This window comes from Ursus americanus, chromosome 20, assembly GCF_024610735.1.
Source record: "Ursus americanus isolate L20-20 chromosome 20, mUrsAme1.1.p, whole genome shotgun sequence".
NCBI classification, from domain to species: Eukaryota; Metazoa; Chordata; class Mammalia; order Carnivora; family Ursidae; genus Ursus; species Ursus americanus.
This window is the reverse complement of record NC_142146.1, coordinates 44,379,091-44,402,690: the sequence shown is the minus strand read 5'-3', so window position 1 is coordinate 44,402,690 and position 23,600 is coordinate 44,379,091. Positions and strand designations below refer to the sequence as shown.

Sequence of the window (23,600 nt, the reverse complement as noted above, 5' to 3'; positions counted from 1 at the left end):
TTATTCCCTATTTCTTGGGAAAGCATCATCATTCTGAAAATTGTTATCATCCTTAAATATATAATAAATGTGAAAGCTCCTTGTAAATTAAATACCATGTAAATATTTGGTTTCATCCCTTCGTCTTCCTCTTCTTTCTTCCATGCCATCATCCCTCCCGGCGTGTAGTCTGACGATGTTGCGTTGTGGAGAAAGAAACTCCCCAGTATTGCATAAGCTGACATACACCGCCTGATGCCAGGGGCTCACGTGTTAACTCGTGGTCACTGAAATCATCAACAACTGGGTGTAAGGAAAGCTTGATTACAGATCTGAGGTGAACCTTCATTATTTCAGGATGGAAAACTACTTTTTTCATTCTTTTCTTTATCTCCTCATTCCTTTATCCCACCAACGTTTATGTGGTGAAAAATAACAAACAAAAAGATAAATGGGACTTGGCCGCCTTTGGATAACTCGTATCTTACCAGACAAGCAAAATGATGAAATCAGAGTGATTACAACTAATCCAAACGTGTGTCCAGAAGGGTACATTCAAACTCTTTCCTCCTTCTGTCTTCGGCTTTCATTCCTAGAGCGGGGACGAGACCCATAGAGTTCTGTGAAGGGAGCAGAAGGTACTTCTTTATTTCTCGTCAGTGGCCCCTCGGGCCGAGTTGTCGAACCGGCACAGCATTAGGAGGGAAGGGCCCGTGAGGTTTTTGTTATCTCCCTCGGTTAGGAGTCTTCTGAAGTAGGAGAGGTCCATTAAAAATGGTCCGTACAGCGTAGCATTGGCTGTGGTATCCGAGTTGAACTTCTCGTGTCCGATGCCTGACGAGTTATCTCGGGACGTGGCAGGTGCTGCAAGCTCAGGGGACTTCCGGCCAGGTCGGCAATACGCCGTCCTATTAGGAAAGTGGATGTTCCCCTGCTTTCGTAGGCATCCATCGCAGACATTGTGGAGAGTGAATTTTTGTGAAAGACATTCTCGGTTGTCCATGATAACGAGAGTTTTATCTTTGTGAAATTTCCCAAACCTGGAGAGGCAGCTTCCGGTTCATAAGGGACATGGCAACTTGAGAGAAGACAACAATCTCAGTTGAAGGTGTGCCTCCTGGTATCTTTGTAGTTTTTAAAAAGAAATTTGAATCCAGTTTGTGACATTTTTTTCTTTTTAATTAGAAAAAAAAGGTGGTTTGTTTTTTCAAGAGTGGCATTGTTTTGTTTTATTTTTTAAAAAGTTTTTATTTATTTATTTGACACAGAAAGAGAGAGCGAGAGAGAGCACAAGCAGGGGGAGTGGGCAGAAGAAGAGGGAGAAGCAGGCTCCCCGCTGAGCAGGGAGCCCAACTCGTGCTAGATCCCAGGATCCTGAGATCACCTGAGTCGAAGGCAGACGCTTAACTGACTAAGCCACCCAGGCGCCCAGAAAATAAAGTTTTTAATTTATAAAAATATAATTGAGTAGGGTTTTTGGTTTTGGTTTTTTTAGTTTTTTTGGTTCTTTGTTTTTTTTCTAATTGATACAAAAGAAGCATTTGCTAAGTGAAAGAAGCCAGGTCTTTATGATTCCACCTATATGACATTCTGAAAAAAAGGCAAAACTATAGGAATGGAGAATAGGTAAGTGGGTGCCAGGATTGGGGGTCAGAGAGAGGCAGCGAGAGAGGGAACACAAGCAGGGGGAGTGGGAGAGGGAGAAGCAGGCTTCCCGCCGAGCAGGGAGCCCGAAGCAGGGCTCAATCCCAGGACCCTGGGATCATGACCTGAGCCGAAGACAGATGCTTAATGACTGAGCCACCCAGGTGCCCCTGTGCTTTGTTTTTATTTATTTATTTAAAGATTTTATTTATTTATTTATTTGACAGAGATAGAGACAGCCAGCGAGAGAGGGAACACAAGCAGGGGGAGTGGGAGAGGAAGAAGCAGGCTCCTAGTGGAGGAGCCTGATGTGGGGCTCGATCCCATAACGCCGGGATCACGCCCTGAGCTGAAGGCAGGCGCTTAACCGCTGTGCCACCCAGGCGCCCCTGTGCTTTGTTTTTAAAACAAAATCAGTAGCTTATCATACTCCTCTGTTTTATTATCTCTTCTTCTTAATACACTGGGATGTCATGTATGTATTCCAACCCATGGAAGTTGTGCCGTGACTTTGGATGTCTCTATTGTAAGCTGCCTGGGATCCCCTTTACAGCAGGGCTGGGCATAATTTTTAAAATACCATGAACCACACATGCCCACAATGACTGTAGAATATTCTACTGTTGCAGCTTAAAAATCAACACAGTATTTGCTCAGTATCATAAAGGGCATGTTTGCAACTTTACCCAATGAAATGGAAAATTTTGGTAACTGGTAAGAAATTGAGAAACAGGCTTCTCAGTCACTATTTACTCGTCTAAAAGAACAATTCCTTGACAGGAAAACAGAATCACGGCTTTATCTGAGCGGGGTAGTTCTTTTCATGTGTATTATTCATTTAATTAGGAAGCTGGGGGGCCTTCTGCCTTGAAGATTTTAACCTCAAGGACTTCCTGTCAGCCCTCAGGGCCTGGAAGATTCTTAAGTGGAGAAGCCTTAGCTCCCCCTTGCCCCTTCTTAGGGCCTGTCTTGTTGAGAAACCATTTTTATTCTTAGACAGATTTAGCCCTGCTTTTACCCTGGTCCTTCTCTTAATTGGGGCTCCATGGACAGGAGAATGCAGCTTGTCAAACAAAACTGCTGACTAAGCCTGGCCTCCAGTTGCCAGGGCAACGGGGACGAAGACAGAGCGTTTGGGCTGGAGGCCTTGGAATTCTTCTGGCAGGTCTCACAGATTTCTGTTAGGCCTGACAGCCACTACGGGCCCGGCTGGCCAGCTGGCCGGCCTCGAGCAGCCATTCCTGACAGGGGCCCGGGAGGGACACGCCCGGCTGTGAGCAGCACTGCTCTGGGAGAAGAATCTGGAGTCTGGTTTTTGTCATGTAAAGAATAGCTATTTAGAGAGGTGAAAAAGTGTCGTGTTATAGCAGACCATGAAGCATAAATGGTGGCTATTTCATAAAGAGTCTTTCCTTGAGACAACTATAATTTAACTTCTAGAAAAGCATTTCTCATAGAATTAGGTTTCAGGGCTGACTAGGACATCAGAGGTCATGTCGTCCAACCACTGTGTAACTGCATCTGTGGCAGCCTGGCTACTTAAGTCATTCATTGATTTGTTCAGCAAATGCTCCAGGTACTAAATGCACACCAGGGAGCAAATGTGGTCCGTACTCTCCAGAGAGCTTCAGTTCTAGCTTCCGGCAAGTCCCAGAAAGAGTCCATTTTCTCAAAATGCCCTGGTGCTCCCATGTCGTTGAAGGGTAATATCAATTCGAGTCTTTGTACGAGGACCCTTTTTTAAAATGTTGTAAATTGAAGACATTTTTCAAATAGGGGGTCACCACGTTTGCACAAAAGAAAAGCAGCCTCGTGTTTCTGATCGTCATAAGATCACCAAGGTGTGAAGAAAAGACCATTTCAAAATCCATTCAGCTATTTTTTTAAGTGAAGAGGGAATATCCGAATTGTGACGTTTTCCTTAATGTGATTCTAAGGGGTAACGGAGATTATAGAATAACACAAGAATTTGGTATACATCCTGAATTGAAGGAGCGACAAACAGGCCATGGATAATCATTATGGACTCAACAAATGTCTTCCCCAAAGTGTTAAGAGTTTCGACTGTTCTTTCATACCAACGGTCTGGCGGCTGAGCATGTGTGATGAGGTATTTGAAAAAGGGAGGCTCCAGGAAATGTGACAGTGAATTTCTAGAATCTCTTGGCACAGAGTTAAAAAGAAACTTACATTGGGAATTTTTTTTTTCTATAAAGAAGGTAAATAATTCAGCATTCTGCCTCTGAAGTCCCCGAGGGTTTTGGCAGAGACAGCAAATTTTCTGCACCAGAATAACTATTTTAATGTTAGGATTTCAAAATATTGTCTTTATTTGATTTTTTTTTCATTTGTTTCTACTCACCCCACCCTTTATAATTAAAACAATCCAATCCCCCAGTCTTGTGGAACCCCTGGCCCCACACGCTCCCATCACGGAGAGCCCCCTCAGAAGGGTTATTGTCATCTCGCTTCTCTTTGAAGTCCATTCCAGTGAGGGCAGGAGCTGGCTGGCTGTAGGCACTCCCTCAGCCAAGGACAGACAGGGCTGCAGGATGCTTTCAACTGCTGTTTGCTTTCTCACCTCCTCTGTTGATTTATTCCACAGGCAAGCTGCAGGCCAGTGGGGAGCTGGAAGGAAAGGAGGTTTGAGGTTTGCTTCCAGGGACATGTTCAACTTACAAATCAGCATTTGTCTTTCACATCCCTCTCGCTGTATTACACCCCACCCCCTTCCCCAGCTGCTAGGAAAGGGGTTTGGTTTTGTTTTTTGTTTTTTTTTTAACCCACATATAATTATTTGTTTCAGAGACCTAGATGGACAACCACAGACTCTGAAAGAGATTCTCAAGCCCTTATTTTGCAACAGTCTTTCCACCCTCAGCTTGAATAGAGAAAAAAATACCGTTGTGGCAGGGGACGGGAGGGGTGGAGTTCCTGGGGGCAGCTTTCCAGATCTTTCTGAAACCGGTCTTTAAAATCTGAGCTTACAACTGTGCTTAATGTGTTGTGAATTCCCAGGACACTAACTCCACCCATATACATGGAAAAGAACCATAGAATATGTCTAATTCAATTTTTTTCCCAGTTGGGCAAGGGAAACTGTGTTCAGGACCCAAAACTGGCTGTGCCACCCAGTCCTCCTCCATACGGCCTGAAGGAAGAGGGTTGGTATTTTCATTTGGCAGCTGGGAAAATAGGCTCAGAGAAATGAGATAACTTGCCCAAGTCCCACAGCCAGTAGGTGAAAGAACCGAAAATTTGAGGTCTTCTGATCTCAGCCCTTGGTTTTCCTTTCTCTGCCACACTGTCAGTGTGACGGCTAGGAGAACAGACTCTGGAGCCAGATCTTGGGAAGAAAGTTTGCTTAACTTGTCTGTGCTTCAGTTTCCTCTTCTGTAAAATGGAGACGGTTGGGTTGTCGTGAGGATGAAATGCTAGAAGTGTTTAGGACAGTGCTTCCCACATAGTAAGTGATATGCGAGCTTTAGCTGACATCTCTTCCTCCTGAAACATACAACACTGTCAGTAACTCATTCTGTTGACTGCCTCTTTGGACCAGGTTCTTTGTAAATATGTTTTTAAATCTAATAACAGCTCAGCAAGGTGAGTTTTATAAGCTGTCCTTTTTTTTTTTTTTAGATGAATAAACTACCAAGGAAGATGTTATAGTTAGGCAGTAACGGAGCTGGGATTTGAACTCCAACCTTACTGACTCCAGGGATGCTTTTTCTCCTGTGCCAAGCTTTGAACATGTCTAATAGCATTTAACCTTCCACAGCTGTTTGAGAATTCCAGTGGCCAGTAGCCCAGAGAATTGAGAGAGCCAGTTGCACCACTCAACAGGACTACTAACTAGAAAGCACTTCATCAGATCTGTCTCAAATCCTCGGCAGAAGGAATCTATCTTCCTTCTTTCATGTGATAGTTCATGAATAGTTTGAGAACCAAGGTATACCCTTCAGGTCTCCCTTCTGGTTAAACAGTTCCCTGCTTCTTCATGAGATACGATCCCCTGGTCTCTTGCAGCCTGCTTTTTCTCCTCTGGTCACTCTTTGCAAAGTGTAGAACAGAGGCCGGTGCAGCCTTGCCTGTGGAGGCTGGCTAGAGGTAGGCAAGTCTGTTGGAATAGCTAGAGAAGCAGTGCTGATCTGCTACCTGAAATGGAACAGAGGTTTGGAGCATGGAGATATAACGGAGATAGGACCCACAAGGCTTGGTCCTTGTCCACATCTGTCTCTCTAGAATCCTCCGTCAGGTAGGGCACTGTCTGTGTTCATTGCTATATCCTTGCTGCCGAGAACAGAACCCGGCACCTGGTAATTTCTGTAGTATTGAAAAATAAATACAGGTACAAATGAATGAGTTGTTATGGGGGCTGAGGGAGTCAGTGGACTTGGATTTTTGCACTGGTGTGGGTGGAGATAGCGTTAAGAGAGAGCTTGAAGTTAATAGGAAGAGCTGCTTTGGGGTCAGATGAGGAGTGAATTGTGAGACGTGGGGTATCCTACCCCAGCGGGACACCTTATTTAGGAGTCCAGAGCCAGGACAGGGGGAAGCTGGTGGCTTCCTGTGGTTTTGGTGGTCAGGGAAGGCATTCTGGAAAAGTTGGTACAACAGAACTTCTAAGGGTGGGTGAGATACAGCTAGATGAAGAGGGACCCAAAGTAGGAGGAGTCTAGGAAACTGAAGGTTTGTTGGGGAGGACAGGGTGGGGGGACCCTGGGAAGGTGCCTGTGACTAGAGCTACTGGACTAGAGTGGAAGTGGGAGATGAGAGTCAGACCCAGGGACTCAGATGGGCCTCCAGTTTAGCATTTGTGCTGCCTAGACTGGGGGGAGCTGGGGCCCCCCGCAACGGTTAGAGCAGCTGCCACACCCGCTCTCCTTGTTGGAGGCCTGAGTCTAGTCCTAGACCAGCCGTGGCTGACTGAGCCTCTGTTTCCACATCCGTGTGCTTAGTCCAGTGCCACTGGCTTCTGTTTGTGGTTTAGCTGTTTTACCTTCGTCAGTCTTGACTGCTGCTTCTTGGTCAAACCAAAGTCAGGCGTGTAGGGCAGCAGATGTCATGCGGTAGCCAGAATCATCCTGAGTCTGGGATTTAATTTCATACCTAAATTTAGTTGTTATTTTTGAAAAAAATCCTCCCTTGTTTGGATTCAGATGTGTCAGTGATGTTAGTCCTTTTATTTCCAAACTTTGGGTTTTGTACTGCTCTTTTTCTCCTTCAATTCATGAGCAGAAATAGGAAAGTATTTTCATTAAAAAAAAAAAGGTACTTCTAAATATGGAACGATTACATTATAAAATATAATTAAGTGAAATGAAACTTCTCATTGTGCTCCATGTATATTAAAAACTAATTTTATGTTATACAAAAAAAAGCTTACAGACCTGTCCTTATTAAAAAAGAAAGAAGAAGAAAAGAAAGAAAATTTGTTTTCTTAGCTTTTCTGACTCATCGTGATGAATTTCACACTTGGATTTAATCCTTCCAAGGTGAAAGTTGACCGGGAAGAAATGTCAAACCACTCAGTGTGGACCAGTTCCACACGATAATGTGACTTCTAAGATTGTTTGGTTTTGTTTTCTGGGATTGGAATACAGAACAGGAGATGATAATATTAATTAACATTTATTAAATGATCTTGTGGGTAAATGCTGTACATTATCCCCACTTTATAAATGAGAACAGGTGGGGCACCTGGGTGGCTCAGTCGGCTAAGGGTCTGCCTTCAGCTCGGGTCATGATCCCAGGGTCCTGGGATCAAGTCCCATGTTGAGCTCCCTGCTCAGCGGGGAGTCTGCTTCTCCCTCTCCCTCTGCCCTTCCCTGCTGCTTGTGCTCTCTCTGCATCACTCAAATAAATAAAAAATCGTAGAAAAAAAATAAATGAGGAACAGAGAGTTTAACTGGCTAGGAGATGGTAGAGCCATGGTTCACATCCAAGCATCTGGTCCCAAAATTCCTGATTCTGACCACTGTGTCGTCCTGCTTATCTTGTGTCTTAGGAGCAGGGAGGAGAGCAGTGTGATCATCACACAAGGATGGAGTTTGTGCCTGGCCAGTTGAGATGTATACATAGGCTGTTATTTGAATTATATTTGTGGTTGAAGATGAGAATTGGATGGTCTTAGTGTATTTTTTCTTTTATTACTAATCACCACTTAAAATATTCCCATTTGAATTCCAGTAATAGTTGTCATTTATTCATTGAGCAAATATTTATTGAGTACCTGCTGTGTGCCTAGACTATTACAGGCAGCGAGAATATAGTTGTGAACATGACAAATAAGATTTCTTCCTTCGTGGAGTTTTCTAACATTCTAATGGGATAGACAGAGAAAAGTACTTAAGTTGCTATGAACAAAAGTTAATGCAGTCTCTGAAGGGATAGCATTTGTAGGAGGCAGACATGAAGTGAGGTATGAACTTTGGGAAGATCTGAGGTGTATGTTCCAAGCAGAGGGAACACTTGTGCAGATGCTGGCAATGGGAGGAGCAGCGGGAAGGGGGTGAGTGAGGGGAACATGTCAGAAGGAGAGGAAATGGACAGGGCTGTCATAGGGCTTTGTGGGCCACCATCCAGATGGGCGAAGCCAGGGGGCCAACATGATCATGTTGGCGGCTGTGTGGAATGACTTGTAGCCCAAGAAATAATCTTGGAAAGAGTGTTGACCTCTGTGATAACTTTCTAACTCACACTAGTCTGATTTATATTTCAACGTTATTCTTCAGGTACATTCAACACCCTTTCTGTATTCTTTCTCATTTGTTAGTCATTAAAAGGTGGAAAGTGATAATGTGAGCCCCCTACAGACAGAACATAGCATTGCGCCTTTGATGACATGGGGTCAAGCCATCAAAATAGTTGGGAAAATAACCATGCTGAGGAATGGAACTTCAATTATCTTTAATTCAAAATAGTGGGAACAGATGTGAATTGGCAGATGGCACAGTGAAACATTTTCCCCAATATGGTATAGATTCTTTCAGCTTTGGTTATTCTAGTCTTTTGAATTTTATTTATATATTTAACCATAGACAAGCTTTCTCTCAAAAATACGTATTGTATCTATTTGAAATATGCCAGGAGTAATTTAAATGAAGAGTAAAGTTTAGAACTATATATTTTATAGCTAGTTTCTGATACTTTTACTTATAATTTTAAACATTTTACTTTCATCTTATATGTTATTATAGATGACAAAAAATATATATTGTGTGTGTGTGTGTGTGTGTGTGTGTGTGTATATATATATATATATATTTTTTATACAGTGAAGTTCCAGAAATAATTCTTACTATATTTAAATTCAGACTACCTGGATATGAGAAATTCAGCTAGTATTCTTAAGACTTACGGTGTGAAAATTTTGTCAGATATAAGGAAATGCAGTAATCTCTTCAACTTGTATGTTTAAAAGAGCATCTGTTTAGAGGAGCATAGGGGAAGGAAGGGAAGAATAAGACAAGACGAAATCAGAGAGGGAGACAAACCATGAAAGACTCTTCATCATAGGAAACAAACTGAGGGTTGCTGGAGGGGAGGGGGGTTGGGGGATGGGGTAACTGGGTGATGAGCATTAAGGAACGCATGTGATGTAAGGAGCACTGGGTGTTATATGCAACTGATGAATCATTGAACTCTATCTCTTAAACTAATAATGCTCTATATGTTAATTAATTGAATTTAAATAAATTAAAAAAATAAAGGAAACGAAAAAAAGAGCATCTGTTTAGGGGTAAACCCCACATTTATTCAGAATGGTTATAAAATGGATTGTGCTAGTTAAAGTTGATTCTTTATGTAATGAAGGTTGTTGCCCAAAGCATCTCTGCAGTTACAGCTCATAAAGAACTAGAAATGATATCATTGTCTAGATGTTTTCAGACTGGTTTGTGTGTGTGGGTGTGCTTGGTGGACTCTAGGCTTCTCACAGCGGTTCAGTCCTGTTCTTCTGTATGAGGCCTTCAGGAGAGCTTTGGTTGCAGAATAAGGTTTCTAGGGGCGCCTGGGTAGCGCAGTCGTTAAGCGTCTGCCTTTGGCTCAGGGCGTGATCCTGGCGTTCCGGGATTGAGTCCCACATCGGGCTCCTCCGCTGGGAGCCTGCTTCTTCCTCTCCCACTCCCCCTGCTTGTGTCCCTCTCTCGCTGGCTGTCTCTCTGTCAAATAAATAAATAAAATCTTTAAAAAAAAAAAAAAAAGAACAAGGTTTCTAATGCACACTGGCCTGCCATGTAAAACATCTGTCGGGAAATAATTTAATTTTTCTAGATTTATTCAGAAGTTACTTTGCAGATTAAAATGATGGACTAAAATCACCTCTAAAAAAATATACCCCTTTTTTGTTGTTGTTTTTTGCTTTTTATGGATAACTAAAGAAAATTTGTTAGTTAAATATTCTGGTTATTTGCAACCTGGATGAAGAGAAGCGAGCCAGAAGCCCTTCCTAGGCAGGATGTTTATTTCAATATAAATTAACAATGCAGTTTCTTATCAATCAGATGTCTCACGTTTTGTAAGAGTCATGCTACCATAACTCCTCATAACAGTACAATGAACTCTAGTAACCGAAAGTTTTTATTGCCGATGACTTCACTAGACTTGTCTAGACAGCAGTTACTCTCTAAAATCATAGCATGTTAGGGCTGGAAGAGATCTAACAGAGATACCGTAATTTAAATGGCCTGAATATTCTGTTTGCCATTGTAGCCATGGTTTTGGGGTTTGAGGCATGGGAAGACCAATGACTTCAGGCTGAAAAGTGGGAAACTGATAGGCATAAATATAGGAAGGGCCTAACTTGGGTTTTGGATGCAAGTGTAAGCATATAAAAGTATTCTTCTCTGGAAAGAGCAGCAAATTTGAAAGGAATTTGATGTCTGCTCATGTTTGTCAAAATGGGAGAGACTCCCTGGAGGTTTTACCTAGAGAAAGTAATTGCAGTCAAATTCATAACCTTTTGGGTTGACTCTCTTTGGCAGAGTCATGCCAATCAAAACAAAATAATTCTAGCGTTCTGATTTTTGCTAATGAAATCCATATGCTATCAGTGTGGTGTTAGTGGGATTTGGATTGGCTCTGCATGGCTCCCCACCCTTCAGCCATTTTAATCAGGTCAACAGAATGACTAGTCAAATAGAAAAACCGATGGACTAACAGACTTTTTCACTGGTTGTTCTGTTCTCCTGGTGTTGACATAGAACTGCCAGCTATGATTTGATGGAGAGCCTGACTTTGTAATTCCGCAGCTTTATGGGCCTGTTAGTGGCAAAGACCAGAATGTTCTTGCTAGGCCAAAGGAGTTCAACTGCTTTGATTAATTTAGATTTGCTCTGAGCACCTGGGATAAAAATAGCTTTGTCTTTGAGAAAGTGTCTTGACTTAGGTATTTAAACACTTAGGTGGGTGGGACAGTCACTACCTAAGTGTCCTAAGGTAGATATTAGCTGAGCTTCTCATTAACTTTGTGAATGTGAGAAAGTGACTATGCCTGGAAGACTTTCTCCAGAGAAGGAACAGTAATGATTTCCTGATGATTTTGACTTATTGGGAACACACATGAAGTGCTTTGTGTTTGGTGAAAACTTTTCATGTGAAATCTACTTTGCTCTGATCCTTGTGACAATGAGTGAATAACTTGCCTCTCCCTCTGTCATATTTCTGTAGGAAGCCGCCCTCTGTAGACAGCTCCCCATGGAAGCCGAGACTCTGGCCACGGTTCAGGCTGCTGTCAACCCGCCAGCCATGACCCCAGACATGAGATCCATCACTAATAATAGCTCTGATCCTTTCCTCAATGGGTAAGTTAACATTTTGGAGTGACTGACTTATTTTTGCTTTCTTTTATTATGTGGTCTAGAGTATAATGGGTCTTTGTTTATGTTGGGGAAAGGTGGCGAGCTGGGATCTTGGGGTGGGGATCGAGGGAAGCTCTCCATTTCCTGATGTTAGTAATTGTACTATGGTTGTGTAAGATGTCCTTGGGGAAGCTGGGTGAACAGTATACGGGAACTCTGTACTCTTTTCACATCTTCTGTGTGGGTCTAAAATTGTTTTACAATAAAAAATGTAATTAAAACAAAGAGATGATGTTTTTAAAATATGAAACATATGAGCAGAAGGAAAAGATAATTTAGCCAGAAATATGTTCATGAGTAGAAGTAGTCAAACCTTAATTGTAGCTTTTTTTTTAATGTTTTTTTTATTATATTATGTTAGTCACCATACAGTACATCCCTGGTTTCTGATGTGAAGTTCGATGATTCAGTAGTTGCGTATAACACCCAGTGCACCATGCAATTGTAGCTTTTTAAACCCAAATAAAGGGCAGTTGTCTATTTCCTGTGTCTTTTCTGCCCTTGCAGGGGCTTGTAGCAGACAAGTACAATTGTGAAAGTTAGTACAAACAGAAAGGGAGGTAAAAACAAACAGTAACTGAAATAATGAAGAAAGGAAATTTTTAAATTGTTGATTTAGAAGTATTATAAATATACAGAAAAATAGAAAGAACATAGGATTTACCCAGGTATCCAACACCCAGATTTGCCATACTTCCGTAGATCTTATTTTTTTTTTAAAGTATTAATAGTTAATATTTAAACCATCCCCACCACCACTGAAATGTTTCTTTTTCTTTTTCCCTCCCTTGTGGGAGCCACTGTCCAGAAATTGGTGTGTGTCCATTACACATATTTTTATACTTCCGATTGCTTGTTAATGTGTGCATTCAAATATAAGCAATATTCAACACTTTCTTTTTTTTTAAATTTTACATCAATGGTATCATAGTCTATACGCAGAACAGTGTTCAAATTATTATTTTGAGATAAAAAGGAAATCAGCATCAATTTACTATGAATGGCCAGTTTTTTTTGCCTAGTCTTTTCATTTCACTGACATTGGTATGCATGTTGGAGAACTAATGGGAGGTGCAAAGTGGCTGCCCTCCATTCCCTGGAAAGTTGGGCCGCATGACAGAAGTAGACCAGCTGAGGGGTTTCATGGCCATGTTTTGATTTTGGAATTTCTTGGCATGGGCTCACATTGAAGTGTCTCCATCCTTTGCTTCCCAGAGGGCCTTATCATTCAAGGGAGCAGAGCACTGACAGTGGCCTGGGGTTAGGCTGCTACAGTGTCCCGACGACTCCGGAGGATTTCCTCAGCAACGTGGACGAGATGGACACAGGTGGGAGCAAAGCCTGCAAGTCCTTGCAGTGTGTTTGCCTTTTCATATTGCCCCTTCGGTCATCTCAGTTCTAATTCCAACCAGAAACACTTCATCTCAACAATAACAGAAAATGACACGTGAAAAGCCGCCCAAACCCCAGAGGCACTATTAATAAATTCTCGTCCCTTCTCCTTAGTTTATACAAATACAGTTTTATATACAGGGATAGGATTTTAAATTCTTCTTCCGTCCCTCCCTCCCTCCCCTCTCTCTTTCTCTCTTTTTCTTTCTTTATTTTGTCCTTGCTTCATGTAGCCCCTGCTCACAGTTGCATCAATGCCACTGTCTGCTCTGCCATTCTTCCACAGTGCGTATTTATGCTGTTCTCCTTTCAGCTGTAATGTATGGGCCACTTTTTCTCTTGAGAAGTGGAACTGGTTTACAGTTCTACCCACATGCGAATGTTTTCGTGTCCTTTGCTGCATTTGGGAAGCAATTGGCAATGGGCATTTGAAAAGTTAAGCCACTCAGAAGATTCTAAATTGTCAGCTCCCAAGTCTCAACATGGTAACGATGTCCTCCCTCAGCAATTAAAGAGAAGAGTCAGGGTGCTTTTGACCTAGTCCCCCTTTTAGGCCAGGCCCCAGCTGGCTTCTGGTCCTGTCTCCTCCTCAAGGAGTGAGGCCTCCAATTGCAAAAGCCAGATTTGGTCGTCTTAGCCACAGCCAGATTTAATTATAAAGTCCTAAACTCCCAGAGGATAGTGTAGGACCAAAAATAAATCATGACTGAGGGGTCCACTATTTGGAATTATTCATGCAAGTTTCTTCTCCTCTGTCATCACTGATGACAGAAAAGTGATTGTCCTGCGAGGAAAAGAAGTGGGGGCCCCTGGGTGGCTCAGTCAGTTCAGCGTCTGCCTTCAGCTCAAGTCGTGATCCTGGGGTCCTGGGATCGAGCCCCACATTGGGCTCCCTGCTCAGCGAGAAGTCTGCTTCTCCCTCTCCCTCTGCCTTCCAGTCCTCCTGCTTGTGCTCACTTTCTCTCTGTCAGATAAATAAACAAAATCTTAAAAAAGAAAGAAAGAAAGAAAGAAAGAAAGAAAGAAAGAAAGAAAGAAAGAAAGAAGTCCTTTCCCCAGTGCCATTGTCCACAGTGCCTGTGTTTGTCACACTGTGTTCTTAGATGACTGTCGTCTGTATCGTAGTCTCTGAAGCTAAACCACCAGTCAGACAGAGGCAAGGTCAGCCAGGCGCCTCAGGAGTACACTAGGTTGGAGCAGCTGCTTTGGGGTCTCTCTGCAGGTCGTCATCGATGTGTTTAGAGGATGGCACAGACTGTCTTGTGAGGAGTCACACGGGAATAGTCTGAAGTGTTTGTTTTGTCACTCGTCGATTTATTACTTCAGTTTTTTCCCTCCCTCCCGCCTCCCTCCCTCACTTTCTTCATCTGTCTTTATTTTTTGGTGTGAGATTTACTTTGTCCTCTTTGGAACAGCCTTATGAAGTGGCTCCTTCCTATATTTAATAATTGTTTGCTTTCATCTTTTAAACACTGGGAAACCAGTAAAGATAAAAAACAAAAGTTAAATTAAAAAAAGACTAAGGAGATCTAAATCTAAGCCTGACCATTTAAAAAAAAAAAAAGATGGATTCTATTCTATGGGCCTTTTTTTTTTTTTTTTTAAGATTTTATTTATTTGTCTGAGAGAGAGAGCACACAAGCAGGGGGAGTGGCAGGCAGAGGGAGAGGGAGAAGCAGGCTCCCCGTGGAGCAAGGAGCCCAATGTAGGACTCGATCCCAGGATCCTGGGATCGTGACCTGAGCTGAAGGTAGACGTTTAACCAACTGAGCCACCCAGGCGTCCCTGTGGCTTTTAAGAATGGTCTCAAAGTAGGGAATATTTTGAAGCCAAAATATGGAATTAAGTGGCATTCTGGAAAGAACATAGTCCTTGTAGACAGGCAACCTAAGTTGAATCCCTGTTTCTCTACTTCTTGGTATTGACTTTGGGAAGTGATAGAACATGCCAAGGCCTTGGATTTCTCACCTATAAGTGGGAGTAATATGCTTACTTCATGGAGTTATGGGGAGTCATGAGATCACAGAGCTTGGCCCAAAGTTCTCTTCCCCCCCTTCTGAGAGGCTGAAGTAATGGACAAATTGAACTTGATAAATGCTAGGCTTCCAAGTTAACCTGGTTAAGTGGGTGTCAGCCCTGGAGTTTAGGGTCATGTCTGTGAAGTCTTTCTAGGAAGTAGGCATGAACCTTCTCAAGGAAAGAAAAGTAATACAGTAATAAGATGAGGAAAAGCTGGGGGGTGGGCACAGCTCCAGTGTGGCTAGAAAAGGCCTATTAGATTCACTGACCACATGTTGAATGGAAACAAGCCAGCTAAGCACACTCCCTTTGCAAATCACACATGGAAACAACAGCTGGATGTGGTGTGGAATAGAGTAAAGGGAATAGCAAGAGCAACGGTTGAAAAGTCATCCACTCTTCCAGAATATTCTGCAATAATTGTACCCTTTTAAGAATTGCCTGGATTTTGTCTCTCCTGCTTTTTAATGGATAAAACTGTTAAAGACCAAAAAGATCACTCTGTGATTGCCAAGTTGATTCAAAAAGAGATAATTTAAGATTGTTAACCTTAACGAAGACTCTTGTAATGAATCTTCTCATGCTTTCCATGTCTGAGGAGAAGGGATAAGAGAAATTCTTTAAAATAGATTTTGTTTGGCTAAAAAAAAAAATGTGTTCTTGAGTTATTAGAAAATGTCTATGGAAAATCAGTAGAGATGAATGGTTCTGACTGGAGATGAGGAAAAAAGACACCCAGTGCTTGAGATCGGAGAGTTCTTCAGGGCACATACTGTTTTCCAGCCACATTTCCATCTGTTATGGTCTAGCGGGTAGTAAAAGTTACTTGGGATTTCCTGTTCTGTTTTGATGCTGTTTTCTACAACATCAAATTTGATGTTGAGGTCACGTTAAACTTGTCAGATTTGATATTGAGGTCACGTTGAACTTGATTTAATTTCCCAAATTACTGCCTTTTGCAACGAAAATCCTCTAACATATTGCCAAGAGTCATTGATATTATATGGGTTACAGAAGAGTCATTAAGCTTTGCTATCACCAGAAGGCAAGTTCGATTATGTCTCCCTCATCACTCGGAAAGATGTAATTTTTCTCCTTGGAAAATGCATTTGGTTAAAATGCATTTTCTCCAGTTTTTCTCAGAATAATGAAATTTCTGCACGCAGTTTCAGGAAGGTTACCGTACTTACAAGACACAAAAGCTAATTTAACAAGTTTCTTAGAAATGATTGTAGGTTCAAAGCTGGCCTTAGTTACGAAGCTTCTCAGAAAATTGATCAGGGCTATTTGAATTAACCAGAGGTTCTGATATTGGGTAAGCAGCAGTGATTGAGTTCCTAGGTTTTCTGTCTCTCAGCACAATCAAGATTTATTGTACTTTTGTATTTTTATAAGTTTGTATGTGTGAGTGATGCCCAGAACCGTGGATGTGTGGCAGACGGTATACGGTGCTTTACTCCAGTGTGTGAAGAAGGACCTATAATCCCAGTTGCAGATGGGTACACTGAGGGTCAGACAAGTTACGTGTGTCTAAGGTCATACAGCCAAGGACCCCAGTCCACTGGCACAAAAGGCAGTATGTTTTCTCCTACACTGTTATTCATAAAGAACATTATTCTTCATGTCATATCCCAGACATCTCATTTTCCCACAACGGCCTTTTCTCAACTGTGTTGTGTGGACTCCAGTTCCATTAGGATATAAATTCTGCCGGAATAGGATTGGATGATTAAATGGGTTGAGGTAATAGTGGCCTAAACAAAATAAAACAGATCTCTTTACAATAAGACTTCTTAAAACCTTCATATGTTCACATGCATTGTGACTCGTATGCATTGTGAGAAAAGTAGATAGTTGTGGGGTGCCAGGGGTGTGTGTGTGGGGGGCGGTGATCTACAGAATTCTCTTTAAAAAATACTTTGAAAATGATCCCTAGGGCCATCAGTGAGGCCAGCTTTTTAATAACATGGTTAAAACTCCTCACTGCTGTCTTTGAACATAAGGAGGGATGACATGGGTGGATACAAGCTTCACAATGAAACCCTTAAGAGTATAGCTCTGTGATAAGGCATTTATTACAGGGCGGGACTCTCCCCTCTTTCACAAAATAGCTCTTCATGCAGCTGCCGGGGGAAGGCGCAGAGGTCACAGGGCGGATCCACAGTGCCTTCCCATGCTTCTTTCTGTCTCTTGGGCTTATTATCCATTCTGGGCGCTGTCTGCCCAGGACAAATCGAGATTGACCCGGCGTCTCTGCATCCCTTATGAGTGAACATCACCAACTCCGTTTCGGGAACGTTGGTAGCTGAACTTTTTCACAGAGCTGAACTATTTCAGACCGGCAGCAGTAGAATCTTCCATTTAAAGGGAAGCACTGTGGAAATGAAGGTGAGCGTTGGGTTAACTCTTCAAGAGCTGACGGAATTAAAATGGTCGTTGTCTGTTCTATTTTAGGGGAAAACGCAGGACAGACACCCATGAACATCAATCCGCAGCAGACCCGCTTCCCTGATTTTCTTGATTGTCTCCCAGGAACAAACGTTGACCTAGGAACTTTGGAATCTGAAGATCTGATCCCCCTCTTCAATGACGTAGAGTCTGCGCTGAACAAAAGCGAGCCCTTCCTAACCTGGCTGTGATCACTAGCGTTGTAACTTGGACGCAGCCGTGACCTGACATTTCCTGGGCCTCTTGGCAAAAAGCAATGGAGCAGAGTAAGTCTGCAGGTGTACCACTTTCTGCCTCCATGACTCCATGCTCCCTCCTTTCCGTGCGGCCAGTTTCCTCATTGCCTGGATTCGATTGACAGTAGCTTAAGTGAAATAGTTAAATGCTCTGTTCTCAGTTTCTGCCGGCCTGCGTTCCCGTGACGGGCTATGCAGCGTTCCTCTGCAGACCTGAGGAAGCAGAATTGCTTCTCTCTTTTTCTCTGTGCTGCCCCATGACTAAGTTTGATGGGTGTTAGTTGAAATTTATACATCAAATTGATTATAAACTATAAAAAGCTGACCGCAGGCAGTGACTGTGACAGGCGGCTCGGTCCAGGAAATGTACACAAAATTTGACCTGATTGACAGTTTCAGAAACTGTGTTGATGACAGTAGTACCGAATGCTTTAAAAAAATATTTAACTCAAGCTTTAAAAATCATTGTATGGATAGGAAATCTGTGCTGTATGGAATACAATGTAGTTTTGAATCCATGCTGGTTCTGATGGATCTTTTTACTCTATCTGCAAAGGCACACGTGGTCCTCTTGTAGTTTGTCCGTCATCATTACTTTACTGCATAGCGTCTAGACAGCTCGTCCTTCCAGCAGGAGAGGAGCAGGAACGTGAGTTCCTACCCTACAGACCTTATGAAAGAGACCAGTTTGGTACTAATTATGAGCATTTATTAAACAAAACTTTTTTTTAAAAATTACAAGTTGGATTTTTTTTAATTGCAGCTTAGAATTTGATGTTTATTTTATAAAGCACTATAATTTTGTAACTGTTGACAAAGGGCAGCCAAATGTTTTTGATAAATCGGTGGCGACTGTATTTTTTGTCTTTTGAAACCGTTCTGAAAACATCAGGACGACATAGCTTTCAACCCGACAGCACACACGGTAAACTGTTGCTTTTTACATGCTGAAGCCTTACCGGTTTTGCTTTCCAGATTTCAAGTGTTTAAGATAATCTTATCTATGAAACTGTTTGAAGGATGAAGCAGATCTCTGACTGACGTGTAAAAAAAAACCCCAACAACCCTCTGAAGGGTGTATGGTGGAGACTTGTGTTTCTGATTTCAGTAAAATGATTCCTAAGTATATTATCCTAACCCTGTTTGCTACAGTTGGTATAAAAAGGCATGAAATATGTACTCAATACCTCTTATGTAACCAAAAACATTTTTATTAGCTTTTAAGGACTGAGAGAGAACATCAGGTTCCCCGGCGTGCACTCTGCCTGCGTTGCCCATGAAGTCCTCAATCGTTGAATATTTTGAACTGACATTATTTATAATCTATGAATTTAATATCTTTTTTGAAAGACATTAATAATTCAGGTCTCTGAGAGGAACCTTCAATTCCCAAGGGGGCTTATCTGTCGGGGATCTTAACTAAGATCTTTTTCCACCTACCAGAATAGAGGCAGACAGCATACGTTTTATCTGGTTGAAAAGAAGGCAAGTGAAAAGGTCAGAGATGAAGTAGTGAAGTCACGGTAGATAGTGGAAGGATGCTAGTTGGGAAACGGAAACAGACAAGTTAGAGTACCCCAAGAGCAAGACGAGCAGGATGGTAGGAGAGGTGCCCAAAAGAACAAAAGAGCCATTTTCTACTACAACTTTTATACCGAAAGACTCTGTTGTAGAAGAAAGGGCTTTGGTGCACTTTATGGGGGAGAAGGAGGGGCAGGGCTGGTGTTGCCCTGTCCAGGCTGACGCTGAGCGTGTCTGTGGACAAGAGCATAAGCCTGCTGTTGCTTCCAGCTCAATGAAGTGATTTCTTTTTCCTGAAGGACCTATGGTTTATGTTCTGATTCCTTTTCTCTCTCTCTCTCTCTCTCTCTCTGAGTGCTCTGAGAGAGATCGGGGTAGATGTTTGTGTTTGCTACTAAATTGAAGGGAGCACAATATCTTTTTCTCTTTTGTGAGCAATAATTGCAAAAAGAGTTGTACATTCTTTCTAAGAAAAACAAAAAAACAAAAAACAAGGGACCTAACAAAACTGAGCAGTGTTACTGTATTTTTTAAAAATATTTTTATAGACTCCTTTTCAGGTTATTAAGTGTAAAAGAAACAGATACCCCTCTTTTTTAAAGTAGTTAAAACATCGGTGATTTGTATTATCAAGTTTTAGGAGTAATTTTCTAGTAAGCTTGTGGCATTAGAAAACACTAGAAGAATTTTTCTTTTTTAGTGAAATTAGTTGAAACATTTATTAATGAACGTAACAGATATTTTTCCAGAATGAAATATGAACCATGACTACGTGTTTACTAATAGACAAAGCCAGATGTAATTTTTTTGTTTTGTTTTTAAGGCCATAAAATATGGCCTTTGTTAAAGAACACTAAAGTTAGAAATGGAAAAGTAAGAACAACTTTTTAAAGGGTTTTTCCTATTATTATAAGTGTTAAAACCCCTGCAGAATTCATGATAAGGTGCTATTTATGTTTCTTACTATAAAAGAACTGCCAGGATATCTAGTCTTTTCAGTCCTAAATAGGTAGATTTCAACATTTCATCTGACAACTTTGCCATGGAAAAGGCATATTAAAAATTGAAATGGAAAAATAATTTCAGAGATCTTTCTTTCAAGGTATTGATATCCTGATAGAACACATTTTCTTGAAGTAAATACATTGTCAAAACCTGTTCGCAATTCTACTAAGTCCAAGTAATTGGTAGAGTTGAGTCTTTAGGATGTGAGATGCCATTTCTTTCACTGACTGTGCAACATGTGGGCAGCACGTAAGACAGAGTAAAACATTTAGTGTGCGGGGGGTGCCCTTGACCCCGGCGTGGCAGAAAAGCTCTCTGTAGAAGAAGGTGAGAGAAGTGTTGCTAATTATAAGTTGTGTTCTTACGACATAATTAGAAAGTAACTTCTGAAAGTACAACTTTTATGAAAAAAAAATAAGCTGTTAAAAAAGGAAATGTAGATTAATTTAATTGGGAAAATGGGCGATTGACAGAGACCGTTTCCCTAACACACTACATCATTTATGTGCTAGTACTTTTAACTTTTTAAAAAATTTACTTCTACGTTTTGTAATATGACATATGTGTGTTTATTTTTAATTTAGAATGCCTGCAGAAGGTGTGCAGCCAAATCAATCCTATCAAACCATTTTACCTGGAGTTTGGTACTGGTTTTTACTTCTCTGATTCTGTATAAGAAAAATAAATACAATTGAATTTCCACTTGGAGTCTTTGTCTTTTCATTATTTGTCTATGTTCCTTTTACTCAAGGCTTTGGGTGGTACTGAAGAAGGGCTTATGTAACCCTCCTGGCAGACAATGAAAGAGAAAATTTTGTAGGCCAGCATTGTTTTGGCTCAAATGTCTGGTCTTCAGTATTCTAAATATCCACAGAATCCTGGTTTCCCCTATTATTTGAAGCAAACCACTGAGATTTTTTTAGTGTGTGCATATATATATAGTTTACATCTAATCTATATAATTTATATATAATATATATAATTTTTAAAAAAATCACACTGTCCTTCTAACACCCTCAGAGATTTGACTGAGACATCAGAACTATAGGATTCTCAGTCTTTCCGGTGTTGTTAACATTATAGCGTGGCTTCTTGTTATCAAAACGAAGACCAGCTTATCATTCATTCTGAGTGTGGCCTTGTGACAGTATATTTTCTCTGCCCCTGAGTCCCTTGATTCTCACTGTTGTGATATCTTTGTCCACTCCCACAGAAACATAAGGTGAGAGCACTCAGTAAAAGAGTGTTTTCAAGCAGGAACTAAACAACAGAAAGACGAGATGCTGGTGGGAATAGCTTACCAACATTCCAGAGCCTTAAGTCTCATGCATTCTTTTTTAAAACAAAAATATTTTTTTTTTTAAATTCCAGGATAATCGATGTACAGTGTTATATTAGTTTCAGGTGTACAATGTAGTGATTCAACAATTCTCTGCATTACTCAGTACTCATCACGATAAGTGTACTCTTTATCCCCATCACCTATTTCCTTCATCCCTTCACCCACCTCCCTTCTAGTAACCATCAGTTTGTTCTCTGTAGTTAAGAATCTGTTTCATTATTTGTCTCTTTTTTATTTCTTAATTCCCACATACAAGTGAAATCATACAGTATTTGTCTTTATCCGACTTATTTCACTGAGCATTAAACCCTCTAGATCCATCCATATTGTTGCAAATGGCAAGATCTCATCCTTTTTTATGGCTGAGTAATATTCTGGTGTGTGTGTGTATACTACCATTTCTTTATCCATTTCATCTATGGATGGACATTTGGGTGCTTCCATAATTTGGTTATTGAAAATAATGCTGTAATAAACATGGGGATGCATATGTCTATTCAAATTAGTGTTTTCATATTCTTTGGGTGTATACCCAGTAGTGGGATTACTGGATCATAGGATAGTTCTATTTTTGTGTTTTGAGGAACCTTCATAGTGTTTTCCTCAGTGGCTGCACCATTCCCATCAACAGTGCAGGAGGGTTCCTTTTTCTCCACATCCTCACCAGCACTTGGTTCTTGTTGATTTTAGCCATTCTGACAGGTATGAGGTGATACCTCATTGTGGTTTTGATTTGCATTTCCCTGATGATGAGTGATGTTGAGCCTCTTTTCATGTGTCTGTGGCCATCTGCTTCTTTGGAGAAATGTCTGTTCATGTCTTCTGCCCATTTTAATTGGATTATTCCTTTTTCTTTGTTCTTGGGTTGTGTAAGTTCTTCTATACTTTGATTACTAATCCCTTACCAGATCTATCATTTGCAGGTATCTTCTCCCATTTGGTAACTTGCCTTTTACTTCTGTTAGTTGTTACCTTTGCTGTGCAGAAGCTTTTTATTTTGATGTAGTCTCATGCATTCTTCTTAAAAACCATATTTCAGGGGTGCCTGGGTGGCACAGCGGTTAAGCGTCTGCCTTCGGCTCAGGGCGTGATCCCGGCGTTCTGGGATCGAGCCCCACATCAGGCTCCTCCGCTATGAGCCTGCTTCTTCCTCTCCCACTCCCCCTGCTTGTGTTCCCTCTCTCGCTGGCTGTCTCTATCTCTGTCGAATAAATAAATAAAATCTTTAAAAAAAAAAAACAAACCATATTTCATCATCACTGCCGAGGTAACTAACATGCGCTCCTTGTTGAAAATGTTATAAATACCAACATGTATAAGGTAAAAAGTGAAACTTCTCCATCCCCCAAGTCTCACGCTTTAAAAAAATTAGTAAGATTTTTTTCCTATAAGTTGGATTTTTTTTTAACAGAAGAAAAATAATTATACATGCTATTTTCAAGCTTTCATTTTTTTCTCTTAATAATAATAATGATATTACTAATAGTTACTGATCATTTACTATGTGCCAAGCACTACGCAAAACACTTGATACGTATTTAATTTAATCTGCATAGTGACCCTATCATTTCAATATTATCCTTACTTGATAGATGAAGAATTTAAGAGGTTAAATCTTTTACATAAGGTTACATAGTAAGCAACAGATACATCGAATATCTCATGAGCGTCTTTCCATGCCAGGACATATAGTGTACACTGGATTATTGTTAACAACTAATATTTTGTATGGATGTCCCCGATTGCTGGCCGGTTGATTCTTTAAATTTAGTTTTTGCCTTTACGGGTAGTGCTGCAGTAACCAGCATATTCTCGTGTGAATATAGCTGGAGGATAAATTCCTAGGAAAGGAGCCTTGACATCACGCGATCTTAAATTTTGATAGATTCTGTCAAATATTTTTGAAAGAAAAGACTGTACCAATTTATACTTCCAATAACAACAAATGCAAAGGCCTGTCTCACCATTGCCAATTGAGCTGAATATTGCCTCTTTGTTTTGTTTTGTTTCGTTTTGAAGATTGAGAAGTTTTCCTACAAACATGCAGTTTCAAAAATGAAAATAATCAAATTTGATTTGAATAAACATTAAAACTGTGGGTTTTTCCCCCACTGTACATTCCATAAAATATTAGGGAAAATATGTAGAATATAT

General features: G+C 41.0%; 1 protein-coding gene across 3 annotated transcripts in view; it reads left to right on the top strand.

Annotated features, from left to right (window-relative positions):
- Nucleotides 1–20,812, top strand: part of WWTR1 (WW domain containing transcription regulator 1) — a 166,462-nt gene extending 145,650 nt beyond the window's left edge. For all 3 annotated transcript variants that reach the window (XM_087870277.1, XM_045812866.2, XM_045812861.2), the window contains exons 5-7: nt 11,293–11,426; nt 12,699–12,811; nt 17,349–20,812. In XM_087870277.1, coding sequence (XP_087726403.1) covers nt 11,293–11,426; nt 12,699–12,811; nt 17,349–17,533 — 432 coding nt within the window. In that variant the 3' untranslated portion in view covers nt 17,534–20,812. The remainder of the gene's footprint in view (nt 1–11,292; nt 11,427–12,698; nt 12,812–17,348) is intronic.
- The last annotated feature ends 2,788 nt before the right edge of the window (nt 20,813–23,600 follow it).